Source organism: Coenobita brevimanus, chromosome 89, assembly GCF_032717465.1.
Source record: "Coenobita brevimanus isolate Jiangsu-jjx chromosome 89, ASM3271746v2, whole genome shotgun sequence".
NCBI lineage: Eukaryota > Metazoa > Arthropoda > Malacostraca > Decapoda > Coenobitidae > Coenobita > Coenobita brevimanus.
The window spans coordinates 11,437,865-11,460,152 of NC_137042.1; the positions used below are offsets into that span (position 1 = coordinate 11,437,865).

The window sequence follows — 22,288 nt, forward strand, 5'->3', positions numbered from 1 at the left end:
TAGTAATAATAAAAAAGAAAAGAACAATGCCCAAGCGTCCACTCCTACCAAAACGTGACACTGATTTTGACCTTCTGAAATTTTTAGCTTAGTCATACGTGAAAATTGGCTATGTCGCGTTTTCTTTGGGCGTTATTTCTGTTCCCGTGGGAGAGCTTTAACACCTTTCCTTTGGCGATTTATTTGTGTGTGTGTGTGTGTGTGTGTGTGTGTGTGTGTGTGTGTGTGTGTGTGTGTGTGTGTGTGTGTGTGTGTGTGTGAGAGAGAGAGAGAGAGAGAGAGAGATACAGCGTCAAAATCCTAAACATTATCCCGTTACGCCAAGCAGTAATATCCAAGTAAGACCAAAGACCTATAATTTGCCGTCATCAGTAATTCCAAGTCCCTAATGTATTCGTATTATATCATTATTCATCGCCGCAAATGTACACCTGATGCCATTAATACCGAGCGAAAATGTACACCTGATGCCATTAATACCGAGCGACTTAAACCTATCTATCATCCAGTCGTTTTTTTCTATCTATCCGTCATTCAGTCGTTTTTTTCTATCTATCTGTCATTCAGTCGCTTTTTTTCTATCTATCATATCATCCAGTCTTTTTTTTTTCAATCTATCTATATATCATCCAGTCGTTTTTTTTTTCATCTATCATCCAATCTTTTTTTTTTTTTTTGCCTCATCGTCTAAGTTACTAATTCCTGACATCTAAGGCAGGGGTGACCAGCCTCACTAACCCCTGAGTGGCATTATGTGAGCAACAATCCCCAACTAACCATGGCATTACGGTTCCAGTACCTCGAACCCACTAGACCACCAGGCACCATTTAGTCACACGGTCACCACCCAACGTAGTAAATTATTTCCCGGGTCCTGGAAACCCTTTGGCTTGTCACTCAGCGTACAGCAGAGTCGCCCGAATAAAGCAGCATTACATCAAGTGAGTGAACGGTAATCGCCCTCGCCTACTGCACACCCCCTTACGATCTATAAAGAGACAGTGACCAATGACTTTCGAATCCAAATGTCAGTATTCAGGGACCTACAACCATTCCAGAATATTATGCAAGGGCTTCATAACAGATCGACCACAAAATTGTATCATTATTACTGTCTGCAGCCGTTCAATTTCCAAAGGTGAGGTCACGTACCGGTGAATCTGCCTCCCGTGCGTGTATAAAAGGAAAATCGATGCCACATGTTATATTCTGGGTGGCCAGGGGTTTCATTTTTACGTAATACTGTCAGGGCTGGTCCACTTTCCCAGCACCCCCAAAATTGGATACTCCCCCCTCCCAGACTACCCTCCTAACCCCCACCTATACGGTACCTCTCTCCCTCGTACCCTTCCCTCACACTCACAAACTGGACTCCTCTCCCTAATGCCCCCCTACACCCCCAAATCTGGACCCACCCCTCTCTCCCTCCTCCCCCCCCCTACACCCCTAAAACTGGACCCCATCATTCTACCTCCTGCTACCCCCCCCCTCCAACGTAACATGACGCGCATACCCGGGCACGTCTGTCGGAAACTTGCCACCCGCCCCCCCCTCCCCCTTCACCAGTACTTTCACCGAGCGGCGACAAAAAGGTTGCTGGGTGATAATGCCAGGGCACTTTCTTTGCTGATGTGTGCTCGTACGGGCGTGACCTGACCACGGGGAAAGGGAGAGAGAGTCACTTTAATACTCAAAAAGAGAAAGAACCAAGAACAGGATGCTGCAAAAAGTCGTTCCCTCCCGGATAAACTGAATAAAAGAGAGTCCCGTTGATTTCGTGAAGCCTGCATATACTACCCTGAAAATACCCCTTCACTAAGAATACATATGTTTCATGCGATTCAGACTACCATCAAAATGTTTAGCTCCAGTTAGGAACAACCTCTAACAATGGAGTCAACGGAATGCATAAAAGAACCCATCCAAAAAATATGTAATGAACTAAACACAACCGTCCAGTGGCAGCAAGAATGAAGTAAAAATAAATTCACACCCAACAGGCTCTACTCATGTATCCCAGTATCTTTATCTTAATCTCCAATCCTGTTTCCCTTTCTCCTCCACCAAAAAAAGAAAAAAAGAAAAAAGAAAAAAAAAGGAAATCAATGCCTAAACCGAAAAAAAGTCAGAATCCCTTTGCCTCAATATACTTTAGGCTGCGCGGGGACCTGACCCACGTTTACGATACTTGCAAAGGACATGACGGTATGACAATTGATAAGGATGTTACAACTGATCCGTCGACTTACACTAGAGGTAATGGATATCAAATTATTAGTAAAAGTTTCCAGTTAACAGAACCAAACCATTACTTTTTGTAGAAATATAAACATAGGAAAAAAACTGCCTTGCAACATGGTAGACGTTGATACAGTCTGTCTGTCTGCAGCCAAATGGCTTAGTCCAGAAAGAGGTTGCCACAAACAAATCGCCTTCACGTCACCCTATCCCATCATCAGACTGCCCTTTCTCCACCCCACACCACCCTCACTCACATACCTCTCCACCGCATCCCTTCACCTCATCCACTCTAATACAGCACGGGTACTAACGCCTGAAAGTCGTTTAGACAAATATCGTGCCTCTTATCTCGCGCCACATATGTTCACGGATGAATAATAGAAAAAAATCACTTAACACTTTTTTGTTCACTGGAGACCAGAGATACATCCACTTCCTAACAATATTATACACGCAATGTTTTCCTAATAATTATTCTCTCTTAATGATTATAATGTAGAATATGTTGCAAAAATATTTAAGAAATTTAAATGGCAGTTTTTCTCCATTGCTTCCTGATTCTTCTAACTTTTCCTGCTGGTTTTGCCATTCATCTCTTTAAAACACAGAAAAAATGTAGTATTAATTTCATCATCATGAGATCGTCGTTTAAGATTTATTACTATTAACAAAAGATCTGATAATTATACTCGTGAAAGCATCCTAACAGTGGAAGGGTTAATGAAGGCAAAATCAAGTCATTCCAGCTCGAAATGTGTATCCTATTAAATAAAATCATGCGGAGATAATAATAATAAAATAAGAAGTATGTCAGTATATTTAACAGGCTATAACACAGGTTGGAGTACGCCAATTTTTCTGCAATCGCTTACTTTCATTTGTTCTCTCTTGTACCCTCCCTCGCCTCCTCGTCTCTCACGCCTCCCCCTTTCCTTCTCCTCCTCCCTTCCTCCTTCTCCCATATAACCTCCCCCTTTCTCCCCTCCCCTCCCCTCCCCTTCTCCCCTCAAGTCCCCCCCTTTCCCCCTTCCTCCGTCTCCCTTTCCCCTTCTCCTGTCAGCCCTCCCCTTTTGCTCTACTTCACATTTCCCCTCACCCTTCCCTCTTTTCCCCTTCTTCCTCTCCCATTCTCCCCCACCATCCCTGAACCCTCCCCTCCTCCTCCTTTCCCCCGCCGTCTCTTCCTTCAGCCTTACCTGCCGGTATATCCTCCTCCTCCCCTCAACTCTCCTCTCCCCTTCTCCCCCCCTCCTTCTTCCCTCAACTTTCCCATTCCCCCTCCACCTTTTCCCCTCAACTCTTCCCATTCCTCTCTCTCCTTCTCCCCTCAACTTTCCCCTTTCCCCTCCCCCTCTCTCCTCTTCCAGTTCTCCTTTTTCGCCTCCCCCCCCCTCCTCTTCCTGCTCCCTTCACCTATTTCCTCCTCCCCCTTCTCCTTTTCCCTCTCCACCTCTCCCCATCCACCTTCTTCCTTCTCCCTCCCTCACTCCAGTCTCTTCTCTCCTTCCCCTCTCTCCCCCTCCCCATGCTTCGTGTCCAGTCTTCCCACATCCGACACAACTTTCCATTGCCACACACAACCTTCCGAAAAAACAAAGACAAAAATGCTGCTTGACCTTAATAAACTGAAAATAAAAAAAGAAAAAACTTCATTCCTGCAACATCTCGCAAAGGAAAGAAAAAAAAACAAGGAAATAGATTTTTTGACCTACCGGTACCTGGCCATTGGTACTGTTATTGTTGAAAATGATATCACTTCAATAGGTAGCTTTTTTATTGTACATTCTTGCTAGGCTACCCCCACACACATTTTCTTTTACTTATTGGTTCATTTATTTATTCACTTATTTTTAGTAAATGTGCAGAAAGAAGGCAACATCCAAATCGAGTTCCCAATGTCTCTCCTGAACTGAATAAAACTGACTGGAGAGAGCCAAGACGAAATATATAATAAGTCACTGAATGGAAGGGATTGAGTCTCTTCTCATCTTACATCCTAACAGTACCTAACGCAATCCAAGGTCTCTTTCTTAAGCTAGGATAAATAAGCAAATAGCCAGACGGTACCAAGAATGCAACAAAATGGTTCATGAGATGTAGAGATTGGCTATACGGGAGACTTTTTAACTTTTTTTTTTCGATCCAGAGAGCCTCAAAACCTGAGCTAAAATTCTGAGGGGAGGCCAGAAATAAACTATAACTAAGGACATCACTGTAGAGACGTAATTTAACGACTGATGAGCATATGGTACTTTTTAATACCGGTAAATGCTGGAGACATGTCGGTGTCCGGTTATAAAAACGTCCCTCAACTCCCTATCACCCAAATGGAGGACAGTAGACCGTAGAAGAGCAATTTTAGCCTGCAGTCCACCGGGTTCACATTCAGATGAACCTGGGGTCAGAAGAATAACAATAACAATGCAGCAGTATTTCATTCATTTATTTATTTACATCATTATTCTGACTATACTGTGCGCTGCTATATATATATATATATATATATATATATATATAGACAGATAGATAGATAGATAGATATAGATATAGATATATTTATATATATATGCGAATAACTTAGCCTATATTGCGAATGTTTTTTTTTGTCGAGTATGCAGTGTGTTTGATACTTGTTTATTTATTTAATTATCCTTCTATACTAATTAGCTACAACACGAATTACTATCCATTTATCATTTTTTCGTTGACAATAGTGTGCGTGTGAGATGACGTGACCCGGTGAAAAGTGGCAAGTTGGCACCAGGTCCCAGCTTATCTAATTACCGTCTGGGGTGGCTGTGGGGGTGGGAGGGCAGTGAGGGGGCGGGCTGAGTTATGGCCGCTTTCACAAAAACAATATCGGTACCCACCTTCCCCCTTTCACCGATTCAATCTCTCCCTTTCCTCTCCCCTCCCCTCCCCTGTCACTTTCCTTCTCCTCAGCTGTCACTTTCCTTCTCCTCCGCTGCCTCCTCCTCCTCCTCTCATTTTGCATCTCTCCCTCTCCTCTCCCTCACCCTCTCACCGTCCACTCCTTTTACTTCCACCTCCCCCTCCCCTCCCCTCTCACTTCCCTTTTCAGCCCATTGAGTTCCCCCTCCCACTGTTCACGGTCTGTCTGTAGTAAGGAAGCGGGGGAAGTGAAGGAAAGGAAGGGGAGGAGGTGAAAGGGAAAGAGATGTGTGGCGTGAAGGGGGAAAGAGATAGTGAGGAGAAGTGGAGTGAAGCGGGAGGAGGAAAGGGAAAGAGAAGTAAGGCAAGAAAAAGGAGCGAGAGGGGCTGACAGGAGAAAAAAGGAAAGAAAATGTAAGGGGTGGGGAGGGGGAGAGAAGTAAGACAAGCAGGAAGGAAGAGAAGGGAGATGGAAGGGAAAATGAGAGGATAGGAGACAGAAGAGTTCAACCAATGTAGTGAAATCGGGAGATGGCAGAGAAGTAAGGAGAGAAGGAGGAGAAAGGGGAAGAGGGGAGAGGAGGGGAAAAGAGAGGCGAGGAGAGAAAGAGGGTAAAAGAGAGGAGGAGAGGAGAGAAAATAGATCAATTCATGTACGTATCAGTGACGCAATAATAAACTGGATATTCACAACACCCTCAATTCTTGCTTAATCATCCAATATCAGCATTTTTTTTTCTATTTTTTAAACAATTGGAACTAGTCAGAAGTACCTGGTTTTCTCTCTCTCTCTCTCTCTCTCTCTCTCTCTCTCTCTCTCTCTCTCTCTCTCTCTCTCTCTCTCTTCTCCCCCCACTCTTGTTTTTCCCCATTCGTTCCTTCCATAATCTCCACTCTGTTCATCTACCTCTTCCTTTTCCTTCCTCTTCCCCTCCCTTTCCCCCACCCCTCTCCTCCCCTCTCCCAATACTTCCAGTCCCACTCCAATCCCTCTCCTTCCTCACTTCATTCCTCTCAAAATAACCTCCCTTCCCTCCCTCTCCTCCTCCCCCACCCCTTAACTGCCTTCTCCTCCTTCCCACGCTACAGTCGCTTCCTGCTTTTACTAACACATTTCGTCCTTCCTTTATAATTCTCTCTCTCTCTCTCTCTCTCTCTCTCTCTCTCTCTTGGCAGTATGAGGGGAGGGGAGAAGTAACGGGACGGGAGAGGAGGACGAAAAAGAGAGAGGTGGAAGGGGAAATAGAAAGTGAATGGGATGGAAAGAAAGACAAAGGAGGGTAGGGGAAAGGAGCTTGAAAGAGGGGGATGTGGGAGAGGGAGGGTGGCTGGAGAGAAAGGGAGAAGGAGGTGGAGGGGAAAGCAGGGGAAGACGGGAAGAGGGATGGAGGCGGATATGGGAAGGGGAATGTAGAGGAGGGGAAAAATAAGAGAAATGGGGGGAACAGAAGGGGTGGAGATGTGAGGAGGAGGGGGAAAAAGGTTGGAAAATAGGGGAAGAGGAGAGGAAGAGAGATAGATAGAAGACAGATAGACAGAAAAATAGAAAGAGAAAGAGAAGGGAGGTCTTATATAAAAGTTACGGTACGTGGCTCACTGCCCAAAGCACACCATCATTCCGTCTTCCCTACCCACCATCATCATGACACGCCAATAAAGGGCTGCTCTGATGTGGTCACGACACTTCAACAGACATGACACGACAACGTACCGCTACAAATTATTTCAAGAGACACTTCAAATGACACCACACTTAACTAGACATGACACACCAATATACGCGAAAATTCGAGACACTTTACCTGATTTGACACTTCAACAGACATGACACGCCAAATATACACGAAATTTCAAGACATTTCAGTTGACATGACGCATCAGTAGGCATGACTCTGAGCTTGATACTTCAAAATAGACATAACATTGCACATGCCACTTCTCTATAGACATAACTGCATATCACACTTCTGTATAAAAAAAATGACTGTGCACATGACACTTCTGTATAAAAAATGACTTTGCACATGCCACTTCCATAGACGTGACAATCCACTACAAACATGACACAGTAATTAACAGGACATATTAACCCCTTCACTACGAGGCCTTCCATAAACTAAATAAAAGTAATTGGATAAGAATAATTTAGTACATAAAAAGTTCGTAGTAACCCCAGGCTCATATGAATGTGAACCCGGTGGACTGCAGGCTGAAGTTGCCATTTTTCGAAGTCCCTTGTCCTTCTTTCGGGGAGATAGGGAGAGGACTGAGGGACACTGGGATAACCGGGCAGCTCTACCGCCTGGTCATATCAGTACCATCACGTGAAGGCGTCCCTCTACAACAACCAATGCAGAGATCAATGTATAATACGATAAAAAAATGTTATCGTAATGGTGTTAATGGCAAGTTACATCAACTGACTTAATAGACACGACACTTCAATAGAAATGAGAGTCTGAAAGAGGCGAGGCTTGAAAGGGCATGACTCTAAATGGCAATACAATTTATAGAAGCATTACACTGCACTCTCTTACACACACTTTTACACTCTATCAGTTCTTTCATTCCACCTCTTCCCCCTTCTCCCCTTCTGTCTGCCTGTCTGTCTGTCTGTCTGTCTGTCTCAATCTCTCTCTCTCTCTCTCTCTCTCTCTCTCTCTCTCTCTCTCTCTCTCATCTGGATGATTCACCCTTGTTTCTCAAGATTACGAAAGACAAAATGAGATACCTGAACGAGAAAAGTGGGGCAGGTTTTGAGTGAGAGAGAGAGAGAGAGAGAGAGAGAGAGAGAGAGAGACAGACAGACAGACAGACAGACACACACACACACACACACACACACACACACACACACACACACACACACACACACACACACACACACACACACACACACACACAGACGCGGAGGCAAGCATCCACCCACAACATACCCATTCTTACTAAGCAACAACAGGTAAACACAAATTAAATTATTTTTTTATTGGAGGGGGTGAGATAAAGCCTTCAACAATCCATTTAGTACTAAGGGACTGATCTTTACATGAAAAAATAAAATAAAATCAGGAGAGCAACAATAAACAAAAAAGACATCGTAGTAAAATGATTCATCTCAACATTTTTTTTTTTTTAATTCTTGGTATCTCATGCTGCTTTGATTCACGATTTTGGGTTTTTTCGAATTCTCATAATGAATAAAATCGCCCGAGGATAGTCACGGAATAAATAAATAAATAAATGGAAAATTAATGAAGTAACTAAATCGTAAAAAAATACCGGATGACGTCACGCTCACCTGGTCAGCAGACAGGTGGCGTTCGAATATAGTGGTGGTTTTTCTTTTTCCCTTTTTTCTTTTCGTGCTCGGCTGGCGTTTTATGCAGTGGATTCCCAGGTCCCGTACAAATTTCCCGCCGCTATTCATAAAAAAGAGGAAAAAAAGAAATGACTGTCGTGTTCCGTCAGCCAAGGTCAGTTACGAATGAAAGGAAAGGAAAGGAAGGGGAAAACGAGATTATTTGTTTACATACGCCGTTTAGTACCATCTGCCCGTTTCAAGACAGCGGACTCTGTTTCAATGGCTGTTTTGAATTCTTAAGCAGACATTATACTCTGTTCACTCTAACTTGGCCTTATATTGCCATCTCTCCACTTAGAATCCTGAGTTGTAACAATGAATTAGCACTAGAATATGGTGCAAAACAAGATGAAGTGCTGTGGAAAGGAGGTGCAAATGTAGTATTGCGTAAATCGTAATAATGACGGAAAATCTTTTGATGGCGCCTTTTCTCTCCTCCAGTCGAATGGGTGAATGAAAATAGTTAAATATTTACCCTGACAAAGTACTATCAACCCCTTCAATCAAATTTATTTTTGTTTTATTCTCGCTCTCTCGCAATTCGACGATTTTCTTCATCCAGGAAGGTTCTCTACACACCTCAGACACACCCCAGAAGCACACCAAGCACCACACACCCCACACACGCCCAAGAACCATCAACAACTCCCCTCACCCCAACTCTACGGTTGCAGTTCGCTAGGTTTCATCCTTCAAAAAGGTACAGCGATTCGCGGAGTGACTGACTGGCTGACTGACTGATTGATTTAGAGTGCGAGAGTGAGTACGAATGTGTAAGTGAGTGAGTGAGTGAGTATGTGAATTGCACAGTTAGGGGCACACTGGATTTTTTCGCCCCTGTGGGTGCAGCAAAAATTAAGACCTCGCGATGAAGGGGTTGACCAAACACCAAATTGCCTTGAACAAGAAAGAAACATGTAAACAATGAGTGGAAGCAGTGGAAATGGAATTAAACACTTGATGAAAACAACCAGGGCAATTGAGAGAAAGATAGAGAAAAAAAAACACAAACTCACGCCAGATGGAGGGAAATTCGGTTCCGGGATGATCAAAGGCCGCCTAAACGACACCGCCGAGTGGAAAGAAAATAATACATAATAAAAGAAAAAAGATAATAGTCCTGCATTTTGGCGGGGTGACAATAGGATGTATACGTGGCAAGTTCATCCAAGCTTGCATCAGTGAGCCGAGATTTTTTTGCCTGTCGGTGTTATTGTTGCCTCCTGAGCGCCTCCCACGGCCGACGCCTGCAACTCGACATTTTTTTATAAATCCGAATCTTATTTAAAACCAGTTTTGGCTATGCAGGAGGGCAGTCTTTTTTTTTTTTTTTTTTTTTTTCTTCACTGGTCATTATCCTCCTTTCAATCTTCTCCCTAAAGATTAAGAAAAAAAGAAACGTACAGTTTTTCATGTTTTTACCATATAATTTTACCTGGAAAGTATTTATTACTAACCGCGTGGTATACGTTATAAGGAGGATTGTTTTTGTGCTTTTTAATGAATAATAACCGTCGCATATATCTCATCTGTCATGATCAAGGCTGGAAACCCCAAACGGTCCCAGCACGTGAGTTTTCCATTCCAGTGATTTTATCGAGAAAATACCGAAAACTAAGATACGGCGATGAATTAACTGAAAACAAAGATAAGGGGACTGGAAGGAGGCTATTTCAATGCATCTTATCTAGTCATTCTCGTCTCATAAATCTCCTTCGTCACGATCAAGGCTGGAGACGCCGAACTGTTCCATTTCCGAGATCGTGTCTCGGCGTCCACAGGTGACGTGCGCCAGTCTCTCAAGCACAATGGCTGGGTCTCGATTCAAAACCCTGTCACGCCCAGCAAAATAAAACAATAATTATTTCGTCTACGTTCCCCCCCAGTTATGAGAGAGAGAGAGAGAGAGAGAGAGAGAGAGAGAGAGAGAGAGAGAGAGAGAGAGAGAGAGAAATCAGCTATTTTGATGTAGAGCTGACTAGAAGCAAGGCATTGTTTGACGTCAGATAATACTGTATCTTTGAACATTTTTGCTGTTCCTTCTTCTTCCGCTTATTCTCTCTCATACACTTTTTTGACAGTTCCTTCCGCAATTAAGGAGCGTTTGATGGAGTGCAGTGATTGTTCTGTTATCTAACCCCGACTTTCTCTCTCCTGCAGGGCATCGGGCGGGGTGTGGGCGGTGCTGTGGGCGGCGTTAGGGTGGGTGGCTGTGGCTGTGGCGGGAGACGACTGCGCCCTTCATATCGTTCGAGGCGCCCATCACAAGTCCTCCCTTCAGGCCCATCTCTTCAACAATATCCTCAATTTACCGTGAGTGCCTATTTTATTTATTTTATTTAAAGATACTGTAATATGAGTATCTGTAATCTGCTGTGTGGAATTTTTTTTAATTTGTTTTTTCTTCCTCTGTGCATCTTCTGTTTAAAAAAATGTATCTGTCACAACTATATTTCTTAACTGGAGAAAAGATGCTAAAGGCAGACCGAAAAAGACTAGGGATGAGGTCATATAGTGTCACCTCAAGGATAAGGCGACTGAGCACAGAGGCTGCTCGAGATCGAGAAGCGTGCACAGCCGCCACTAGGTTACCAAGGCCGACGCATGAAAGCATACTAAAGCCTTGATACACGAAACGAAACGAAACCTCTCTTTAGCTATTTTTAATTGTAAGAGAATCTGCTTCAGTCTTTTACTAAAAATAAAAGTGCTCTGTTTCAACTATTGTTAATGATAATAAAAGTGAGAATCTAGGTCGTTAATGAGGTGAATTAGTATCTTTTTCAGCTATCGTTAATGATAATACGAGTAAGCATGTTGCAGTTATAAAAAAAATAACAGTAGGCTGGTGTATGTTTCGGAAATATTTACTGATAATACGTCTATATCACTTGTGCTATTTTTCATTCTAATATAAGCGATTATCTGTCTCGGCTATTTTCAGTGACAATAATAGATTAAATGATGAGGGAGCGAATACCCCCCCCCCTCTCTCTCTATGTCTATCTATCTATCTATCTATCTCTTGCTGGATCCATAAAGTGCATATCTACTTGAGCTACGTCACACTGATGGGGATAGGAAGCGCAGTGATGTCCATGAAATAGGCAAGAGGTGATAAGAATGAAAGTTGCAAATATATTACCGATAACAGAACCGTGTAATCAAATAGTTTTTTTAAAATGCAATCTCTACAACTATAACACTACTACTATTATTATTATTGTTATTATTATTATTATTATTATTATTATTATTATTACTACTACTACTACTACTACTACTACCACTACTACTGTTGTTGTTGTTGTTATCAACAAAAACAGCAGCAATAATAATAATAATAATAATAAATAGTAGTAGTAGTAGCAGCAGCAGCAGCAGCAGCAGCAGCAGCAGTAGTAGTAGTAGTAGTAGTAGCGGTAGTTGCAATAAGAAGAAGAAGAAGAAGAAGAAGAAGAAGAACACGAAAAGCAAGAATAAGAATGAAAGAAAGAAGGAAGGAAGGAAAAAAGAAAGAATCCGAAGCTGAGGTTGATAGGAATGTGTTATGAAGACGGAGGGAGGGTGGGAGAGACGGGTGGGTGAGTGGGAGGGTTCGGTGGGTGGGAGAGAGTCGCTTATTGTTACAAGGTGACGAGCTAAAACTCCCCACAAAAGACCCACATTGTTAGACACACCTTCTCTTAGCCTATCAACCTTCTCAGCCTTTGTTTCTTTCTTTTTTGGTGCTCCTAAAGATCCATAGCTTTTTTAGTCATTTCATCCATTCTTTTTTTTTTTATCTTTTTTATAGGTATTGCTCAAAAGCCTTACAAATTTTCACTTTTTTCGTTCTTTTTTTCTATTCTTTTCTTTTTTTCATCGGCACTGCTGAGGAGACATACAGTTTTTGTTTTCTTCATTCATTCTTTCATTTTTCCTTTTCACTTTTATGGTACGGATAAGGAATCATACAATTTTCACAAAGTTCATTCATTCCATTGTCTTTTTATTCCTTTAATGTTACTACCGAAGTGCCATACATTTTGTTTTCTTAACCTCTGGCTAATAACAACACACACACACACACACACACACACACACACACACACACACACACACACACACACACACACACGAGCTTCAGTTAACTCTCTCTCTCTCTCTCTCTCTCTCTCTCTCTCTCTCTCTCTCTCTCTCTCTCTCTCACATTAACTCACTTTCAGCTTAATAAACTCGACTGACAATAGATAGCATGAGCTGTCTCCCCCATGAGAGGGGTAATCGCTTTCATTTTGCCATCTTCATTTTTTATTTGTTCGTTATTGTCACTTAATTTAGTCTGGTCGCGAGCCCGTGAATCATTTACCTGTTTTTCATTTGTTTTTGCTTTTATGGTCAAAATTACACGTTTTTTAATGCGGCAAAAAGAGGCGCGATGATGATGATGATGATGATGATGATGATGATAATGAGGAGGAGGAGGAGGACGTCGACGACGACGACGACGACGACGACAAGATGATTTTTATCAGGGTATAGCTTATGAATAATGATCTCAAATTTCCTGGTCATCGTTGTCTAAGGATCATGTTTTTTTTTTTTTTATAAGCTCCAAAAACACTGACTTTCTATTTCTCTTATAACGTATCCTGTAAATAACTTCTATATAGACTGATAGATACATGGATTGATAGACAGATAGATCTAAAGAGCTCTTTTGTCAGCCTAGCCACATCACGTAACTTCTTTACAGACACTGAACCCTATGAGTCATTTGTTTTGTTTGCGTTGTAGACAAAAGAACCACTAGAATGTTTTTGACCATCCTAGCCAAACCACACGTTCTCTCTCTCTCTCTCTCTCTCTCTCTCTCTCTCTCTCTCTCTCTCTCTCTCTCTCTCTCTCTCTCTCGATGAAGAAACAATAGTTTTCTTTTTTTGTCCGATGTAGCCAAAAGATGAAATTTTTGCTCATCCCAGCTAATGACTATCCATTCATCATCTCCTCCATTACTGCCTTATTTAGAAATTTAGGGGCCAGGGGCTAACCTAATTCATCCAATCATTTAGATCGAGGGTTATTCTCTCTCTCTCTCTCTCTCTCTCTCTCTCTCTCTCTCTCTCTCTCTCTCTCTCTCTCTCGTCCAATGGAGCACTTGTATCGGTTACAGAGATGCAAGATCCCCGTCCGCGCCAGCAAGCGTTAGATGTTGACCTTCGTCATTACAGTACTTAATGGGTTAAGTATGATGCCTGCTACGGACCTTCACTTCCTTCTATTTGTAGTAATATAGAAAGCACTTGACCACCTCGTTCAGTGCAGCCAGGGAGCTACAAATAATCTCCTCGACTGGTGTATGTAGAGCAAAACATTTTCTGAGTTTTTATGACCCTCCCGGCTTACAAACAACTTTCGCCTTCTTTTTATTTTTTCACCTTGTTCTAGCCCAAGTGCGATACTTTTAGTGGCTTTAGAGAAGTCGTAACACGTCTCCCATAGCGACTTATTATGCAGATTACCCTTCAATATCCCCTTGTATTTTATAACACGCCACCAAAATTCAGTGAGTTAAATATATGGGATTCCGGAATACCAATTCAAAGATCCCTACACCTTTTGGCTCTGAAGGGTTTCTCTGAAGTAAAATAAATCGTCCTAAGTTACGCAGAATAATATACAGAGTTCCCAGCTCTTGATTAAAGCAACACTCGAGACCATTTATAACCTTTTTGTCCCGGTGCGTTTCTCTGCGACAAGGTGGGGCGGCCGCCACCCACTCACGCAGTGTAGTACTACCTTCAGGTAACTGTTAACTGAATGATAAGCTAAATGGTTCCTTAGACGATAAAGAAAGAAGAAGGAAACCATTTAATAAACTGGGTGTAGCATACAACCAGTAGATGAATGCCTGGTGATCTTGTGGGTAAGGTCGTTCCACCGGATGTGACCCATAAGGACTGGACTTAGAGGACTGTTGGTGTTTCATGCTCACATCATACCACTGGGTCCGGTGGCAAATCTTCTACCTTGAAATATACAAAGTGAATAGCCTAGCCCCGGACCCTTACGTTTCTGATTTTAAAAGACCGAACAGGATTAGATGATAATTAGTGACTGGACAAAATACTGTGTGAATATAAAAATCGTATTACGCATAGAACTCTTGACCCTTTCACTACAATGACGGATTTTTTAGTTTATTCTTGCTGTGACTGGGTTAACGAAAGCTCTGCCAAATCACTCCAGCTCGAAAAAGTCCCCCAAGGCAAATCTGAATAAAATCGTCGGGAGATAGCAAAATTAAAATAAGAATTACGTTAAAATAAGAACTGCTTGAGACTTCAAAATGATGAGCGTATGATTCTGAGTTTGTTATAAGCTAATGTTTTTTTTTTTTTCTTGTGTCAGTGTTGTTGGTGGTTAAATGAACAGACTACTTTTTAAGAGGAAAATAATATTTTCTTTCCTAATGTCAGAGTTGCTGGTGGTTATAATGAACAATATACATATAGTTTTGGTTTTCTCTCAGGTTAATATTTTCTTTCTTTGCGTCAATGCTGCTAGTAGGCCAGTTAAAATAAAGGGTATGATTTTTCTTTTTCTTTTTCTCTTCTGGTTTCATTTTTTTTTTTTTTTAATTCTAATATCTTCTTTTCATGCTTGCAGTGTTGCCGGTACAGTGTGTATAACGTACGCTGACGTGGATGCTGCTGTCTTCGCTGCATCAACACGCGTCAGTAAGTACCAAACACCGACAGTCAAAATAAGTCATAATACGCCTTCTAACTGCTTCAATCCCATGTCTCTGTGTGTGAATAGCATAACTCAAACAATTTTTATCTGAGTCAGGCAAAACTTGGTGGAATGGTTTAGCATCAGATAAGAATGAAGTAATTCGATTTTGAGAACGATCACTCGAAGGTCAAAGTCACAGGTCAAGGTTAAATATTTGGCTCTTAAACATATTGTAGGGCGTGGGTGTTGGATTCTCTGAGTGTTCATGACAATCATCCTCATCAAAAAATCAACCCCAAAAACTTCATTCTATTGAATGGGTTAAGATATAATCAAACGAATCTAAGAATCCTCTTCAAAGGGGCTATGGATATTCCGCATCATCTCTTCCTTGTCGATTTATTTTGAACACTGCACCTCATTACCCTCTTAGGTATTTTTATGCAAACTATGTAGAGAAAAAGACGATATGAAAAACAGGCAAGAGAACACTACTGTAAAAAAAAAAAAAAAAAAAAAAAAAAAAAAACGCTACGGAAGGGATACTGCGATATCTCCCATGCCACCAAAGCCCGTATTCTCGTCGGGCAAGGAAGCTCCTTAACTCCTCTTCCTTAGCGACTTATTTTTGGATTGGGCTTGTTAATATCCTTTTGTACGTAACTTTGTGCAGGGTATGGCGATGTTGGAGGCATTTATGTGACACAGAAGTGGACAGTAGGGTACAGTAAACAAAATAAATCCTTAAGAAAAGGTGCTAGAGAACAAGCATACGGCCCAAAGAATGCACGCGTCCAAGGTTGTCACTGTTTCAATACAAAAATTTAGTATCCAACAGAGTATATCATAACACAGGCTAAGTTAATCATTTTATATATTACACCTTAGCATTATCGTGCACGTTATCTGTACTGTATATAGATAAAATTCGCACTGATAACAGCCAAGAGAATATATACAATGAAGGATAAAAGGCAAAAATAAATCGCTAATGAGCATGTATTACGACACCTCTCGAACCAACCAGGATGCGAGCCAACAGAGCATAAGGCGTGTGTATTATGCACAGATTTATATATATCATGTTTCTCTCCTTGTCATTAACATTTATTCTCTAACCTTGTCTTTTATTACGAATTGGAATGCAGGGCCAATGTCTCCATCATGACTCATATTTCAAGTCCGGGGCCTTGGCAGAGAATTATGACACTGTATATTATTTATTTATTTATTCATTTATTTATTCACTTTATTGTACTTACGTAATTTTAGTTCATCACTCACCATATCATAATGCGCATTACTTTTGAACAATGGGGTGTGGCAATGGTTCTCCCTTTATACTCTCTCCAATTCATATTAATCGCTGTGAACGGTCATTACTGGAGAGTTATTTTTCGTGCATGTGGATAATCTCAGGGCTAAATAACATATAAATTGTATGCATTCGATCTGTGCAATGAAGTTTTGCCGATGGTTCCCGTTTTCTTTCGTAACAGCTGACGTGGTAATTTTGGAGAGCTTGTACGATGTCTGAATTTCATGTCAATGTCATTATTATTATTACTATTATTATTATTATTATTATTATTACAGATGACGAACAGAGGAACGACAAACAAATTAAATTTTAAGAAAATAATCCAAACGCCAGATTACAGATGTCCATTCATAAAAATAAATCTGTAACAGTTGATTGATTGAAATTCTTATTACCTTGGCCAAGGAGGTTATGTTTTACCCCGCGTTGGTTTGTTTGTTTGTCTGTTTGTCTGTTAGCAAGATTACTTAAAAAGTTATGAACGGATTTTTATGAAACTCTGTGGAAGAGTGAGCCATTGGTCAAGGAAGAAATGATAAAATTTGGGCTGGATCCAGAGCATCCCGCACATTATCTCCATGAGCTCTCAATGTATTTCAATAATATTTTGTGAAAAGGTAGGCCACAGACCAAGAAAGAACTGCATAAATTTTGGGGCGGATCCGGATCCGAGTTTAAAAAAAAAAAAAAAAAACTATGAACGGATTTTGATGAAATTTTGTAGAAAGGTGTATCATGGGGCAAGGGAGAAATTATTAAGTTTGGAGTATCCCGCACAATATCTCTGAATTTCAATTAAATTTTGTGAAAGGTGGGCCATGCATCAAGAAAGAATTGATTAAATTTTGGGGCGGATCCGTATCCGAATCCTATGTCCACGGATCCGGATCCAGTTCCTTTTTAATGGCAATGGCATTGGCGAAGGTATGAGTTCTCTGAGCGCTTTCTTGCTGTAAAGGTATACACAGTTACTGGATGTTTGTAGTTGTTCATCTATTCTTCACTTATTCTATTATGAGGGCTTTTATTATTGTAAACCCCTTACAAAAATGAAGACTATTTTCATATTAACATTTTTCTTTATCTAAGATTTTTTTTTTCTTTTAGCTTAGGAGACATTTCGAACTGGTGAGGAGAGATGCGGCGTTAATCAAACTGTTCATACCAGAAAACTTTTTATAAGTTGCACCAATTCGTCTGGAGATAACAGATGAAGAACAAAAGAAGATATTTCACTGTGAAGGGGCTCAATGAATTTTATTTTCTATTTCTGTTTTTATTTTCTCTGCAATTACTATTCTCTTTTACTCTAGCTTGATCTAAAATTGCCATCTCCCCACCTTGAATGCTGAGTTGTAACACTAGATTAACACTAGAATATGGAGCTAGTCACAAAGAAGTGCTATAGAAAGGATGTAGAGCCGCAGTATTATCATATTCTGCCAATGACCTACGAGCATTTAGCTACAAAACAGCAAAAATCTGGGCCAAGTTAATGTGAACAGAGTGATGTCAAATTTTACCCCTCAACGATTTTGATTTATCTGTCCTCCTGTCTCGTCATTATTCACTTTTTCGTCAGTGTTTTTATGTTTTATGTTACTTTTGGCTTTATTTATGCACTCATCTATCGACCTTCTACCCCCTTACTGACTCCCTGCTACCCCCTCACCACTCACTCATCCCTTCCCCTTTACCTCTCACCTCAGTCCCCTCTCATTCAAACCATCACCCATTTCCCCACCACCTCACACCCAAACTCCCTCGCCCATCTTCCTCATTCCATTCACTGACTCAACCCCAGTCCTTCACTCACCCATTCATCCCCTAACCCCACTCCCAGACTCGCTTCCATTCCCTCACTCGCCCACTCACCCCATTCCCTGGCTCACTCACTCATCTCTCTCACCCCACACATGCCTCACCATTCACCCTCTCACCCGATCCCCTAACTCACCCCACTCCCTCACTCACCCATTCATCCCTCTCACCTCACCATTTACTCACCCCCTTTCGCCTCTGACTCACCCCTACCCCTCTCTCCCTCAGACGTGAACGCCCCTCCGAACGGTGAGTGGCGACCAGAGGACATAGGCCCGGCGGGGGAGATACTGCTGGAGGCATCACGCATCATTGCTAAGAGGTACGTAGTTGTAGCCCCTCACTCAGTCCGTAGTAGCCGTCAGTAGTTCGCAATAGTCTGTTGTAGTCCGTAATACACAGAACTAGTCCACAACAGTAAGAAGTAGCCCATAATAGTAAGTAGTAATCCATATGTGTAAACAATCCATGATGGTCTTTAATAGTCCGTTGTGGCCGTCAGTAGTCTTCCGTAGTCTGTAGCTAATGACCCGTAACCTAAAATAACTTCACATATTCAAGCCTCATGTGACTCAGTATATTCTTACTTAACCCACTCTAATCTAACCAAACCTGACCCAACCCAAGCCAAATCTATTACAACTGCAGGGCAACACGACACTCTTGGTTCATATATCTGGGTCGAAAAATTGGGTAAAGAAATCAATAGGAGGGAAACAATGGGGTATACGAGAGAGAGAGAGAGAGAGAGAGAGAGAGAGACTGGGTGTGTATTGCCTTATGTAATCCATAAATAACATGAAGGCGGTACACACACACACACACACACACACACACACACACACACACACACACACACACACACACACTGGTGAAGTGAGTGTCATAATAATGTGCATACACACACACACACACACACTGGTGAAGTGAGTGTCATAATAATGTGCACACACACACACACACACACACACACACACACACACACAGAGGTGGAGTGAGTGTCATAATAAGGTGAGCACACACACACACACACACACACACAGAGGTGGAGTGAGTGTCATAATAAGGTGCGGCCGCACACACACACACACACACACACACACACACACACACACACACACACACACACACACACACACAGTCACATAGCCTACCTGCTCACGCGAGCACACATTGGCTACACCCTCACCTACACCCACACAAGCACACACACACGCACCCATACACCCACATCTACACCTCCACAAGCTCAAACACACACACACACACACACACACACACACACACACACACACACACACACACACACACACACACAAACACACACACACACACAGACACACACACACACACATAAATTCTAACAAAAAATGGCTGACACCCACTCCCGCGCGCTCGAAGAACAATAGCAATTTTTGACCAGCGGACAATTATTGAGAAGGGGGGATGGGGGAGGGAGGGGGATGTCACCTTGGGAGGAGGGAGGCTGGGGGAGGGGGAGGGGGTGAAGTCAGTGATCCAGGATGTATTGAAGTCTCACTTAATGACACCTATTTTTACTTGTTTTTTCTTCTTTTTTCTTTTTTTTTGTACCTGTATTCTGTCACCCCCTGCCTGTGTTCTGTTTCCGTCCTTACTATCCTCACTAATGTCATTTCTTTTTTCTTTACTAATGACTCTGTAATCATTCATTACTAATATCACTTTCATCTTCCTTTACTGATGTCATTCTGTCTTCCTTTATTGACATCAGGTTGGGTTGTCACTTTTTTTTTTTCTGGTCATTTTCATCTTTCTTTAATAATATTACTCTATCATCTGCTATTGATATTATATTTGGGTCCGCCACCGTTTGTGTTTTTTCTCTTTCTTTTTTGGGCAAATGACAAACTTTCTGCTGTCTCCTAGGTATTCCTTTTATCGTTCTTATTGTCGTTTTATCATTCTTTCTTGTATTTTATAGTTCTTGGTTCTCGGTCTTTGTCATTCACTTGCTCACGGCATTGTTGCTGTCGTCATCCCCCCCTCCCCACTCCTCTCACCCACCCACTCTCACTGCCTCTCACCCTCCTCCCTCCTAGCCCTCTCACTCCTTCCTATTGACTCACTCCCTTCTTCCTCCCTCCTCTTTCTAATTTCTCCAACTCCTGTCTTCTCTTCTTCCCTCCTATCCTCCTATCGCCTCCCCAATCAATCCTTCCCAGTCCTTTCTCAGTCCTCTCTCTCTCTCTTTCCCTTCTCCCCGCTCCCTTTCCTCCTTCGCATCCCCTCCTCCTTCCTTTTCTTCCCTCCCTGCTCCGCATCTGATTCATTCTCCTACCTTCCCTCATCTGCCCTCTCTCCTTCCACCCCTCCCCATCTCTCTCCCTCTCCTCCTCCATTTCTACCCCTCCCCTTCTCTTTCCCTTCCACCACCTCCTTCTCCGTCCCCAAACCACAACCACCACCTGCCACATTCATCCCCGTCTCCTCCCTCCTCCCTTCTTTCTCTCTCTCTCTCTCTCTCTCTCTCTCTCTCTCTCTCTCTCTCTCTCTCTCTCTCTCTCTCTCTCTCTCTCTCTCTCTCTCTCTCTCTCACTCCCTTCCCTCCCGTTCCCTTCCTCTCCTCCTTCACGCTCCAAATCCTCCAGTTCATCTCAAGCACTCTCTCCCCTCCCCAACCCTCCCCTCTCCCCACTCTCTTTCCCTCCTCTCCCTCTCCTCTTTTCCTCCCATCCCTTCCCTCTCCAAAACTCCCTCTTCCCCCTCTCACCACCCATCCCTCTTCCTCTCTCCCGAACCCTCCCTTTTTCCTCTCCTCCCTCTCCCTCTTCTCCATTCCACACGCTCCCTTTCCTCCTTCTCTTCTCCCATCCTCCCACTCCTTCTTCCCCCATCGGCTTGCACCAGCCCCTCTTCTCCCCTTCCCCTCCTCCTTCTTCTCCCTCCCCACTTCGATCACGTACATTACCTCATCGTTATACTTCTTACTCTAAAAAAATATTCTCACTTCTTTTCCATCATCATCACCATCATCACTGTTATCATTCTTTCATCATCATCATCATCATCATATTCATCGCAATTATCACCATTAACGGTACCATAATTTTCTTCCTGGTCGTCATCCCAAGGCTTGCTTAACGATGAAGGTCCTCCTGCATTATTCGGTGTGTGTGTGTGTGTGTGTGTGTGTGTGTGTGTGTGTGTGTGTGTGTGTGTGTGTGTGTGTGTGTGTGTGTGTGTGTGTGTGTGTGTGTGTGTGTGTGTGTGTGTGTGTGTGTGTGTGTGTGTGTGTGTGTGTGTGTGTGTGTGTGTGTGTGTGTGTGAAGATGGAGAGGCAGGGAGATCGACTACTTACTTTCATATATATATATTAATAGGTTTAAAGGTAAAAAACCAAAAAGTAAGAGAGAGAGAGAGAGAGAGAGAGATTCTTCTAAAAACATTAACACACTCTGGTTCCTATATTCACCTTCAGACTCAGGGACATAAAATCGTTTCACCTTAGCTGTAATAATATAATAGAGAAGGTGCGACCGTGGGGGGGGTTAAGTAACACTCCCTCTTCCTGGTTCCCATCACTCACGCATCTTATACAACCTGCCAACTCACCTGCCTAAACTGCACCTAGCCTAGTTAACCTCCACCCACCTCAGATTAGCTTCCCAACACCTGAAATTAACCTCCCGTCCTGCCACGCCCATGATGGGGCCACCTTGACACCTACCTGTGACCTCATAGTCAGTCCCCGCTAATTACCCTCCCACACCTCCACCTTAATTAAGTTTGCACCTGAGCCCCATATTTAAAGCACCTTTCGTTAGTCTATACCTTTTTCACCCTAACCCAACCCAGATTCTGGTCCATTTGCAGTTTATTTCATGCAGATCATTGGCAGGAAATGACAATAATATTATAACTCTACCTACGTCCTTTCTTTAGTACTTCTT

The 22,288-nt window shown here is 42.4% G+C and overlaps 1 protein-coding gene across 1 annotated transcript in view; it reads left to right on the top strand.

Annotated features, from left to right (window-relative positions):
* cysu (peroxidase homolog) overlaps positions 1–22,288 on the top strand; it is a 93,379-nt gene that overhangs the window by 34,875 nt on the left and 36,216 nt on the right. Inside the window, exons 2-4 of the mRNA XM_080281433.1 lie at positions 10,655–10,807; positions 15,146–15,216; positions 18,585–18,678. Of these exons, the coding sequence (XP_080137559.1) occupies positions 10,655–10,807; positions 15,146–15,216; positions 18,585–18,678 (318 nt within the window). The remainder of the gene's footprint in view (positions 1–10,654; positions 10,808–15,145; positions 15,217–18,584; positions 18,679–22,288) is intronic.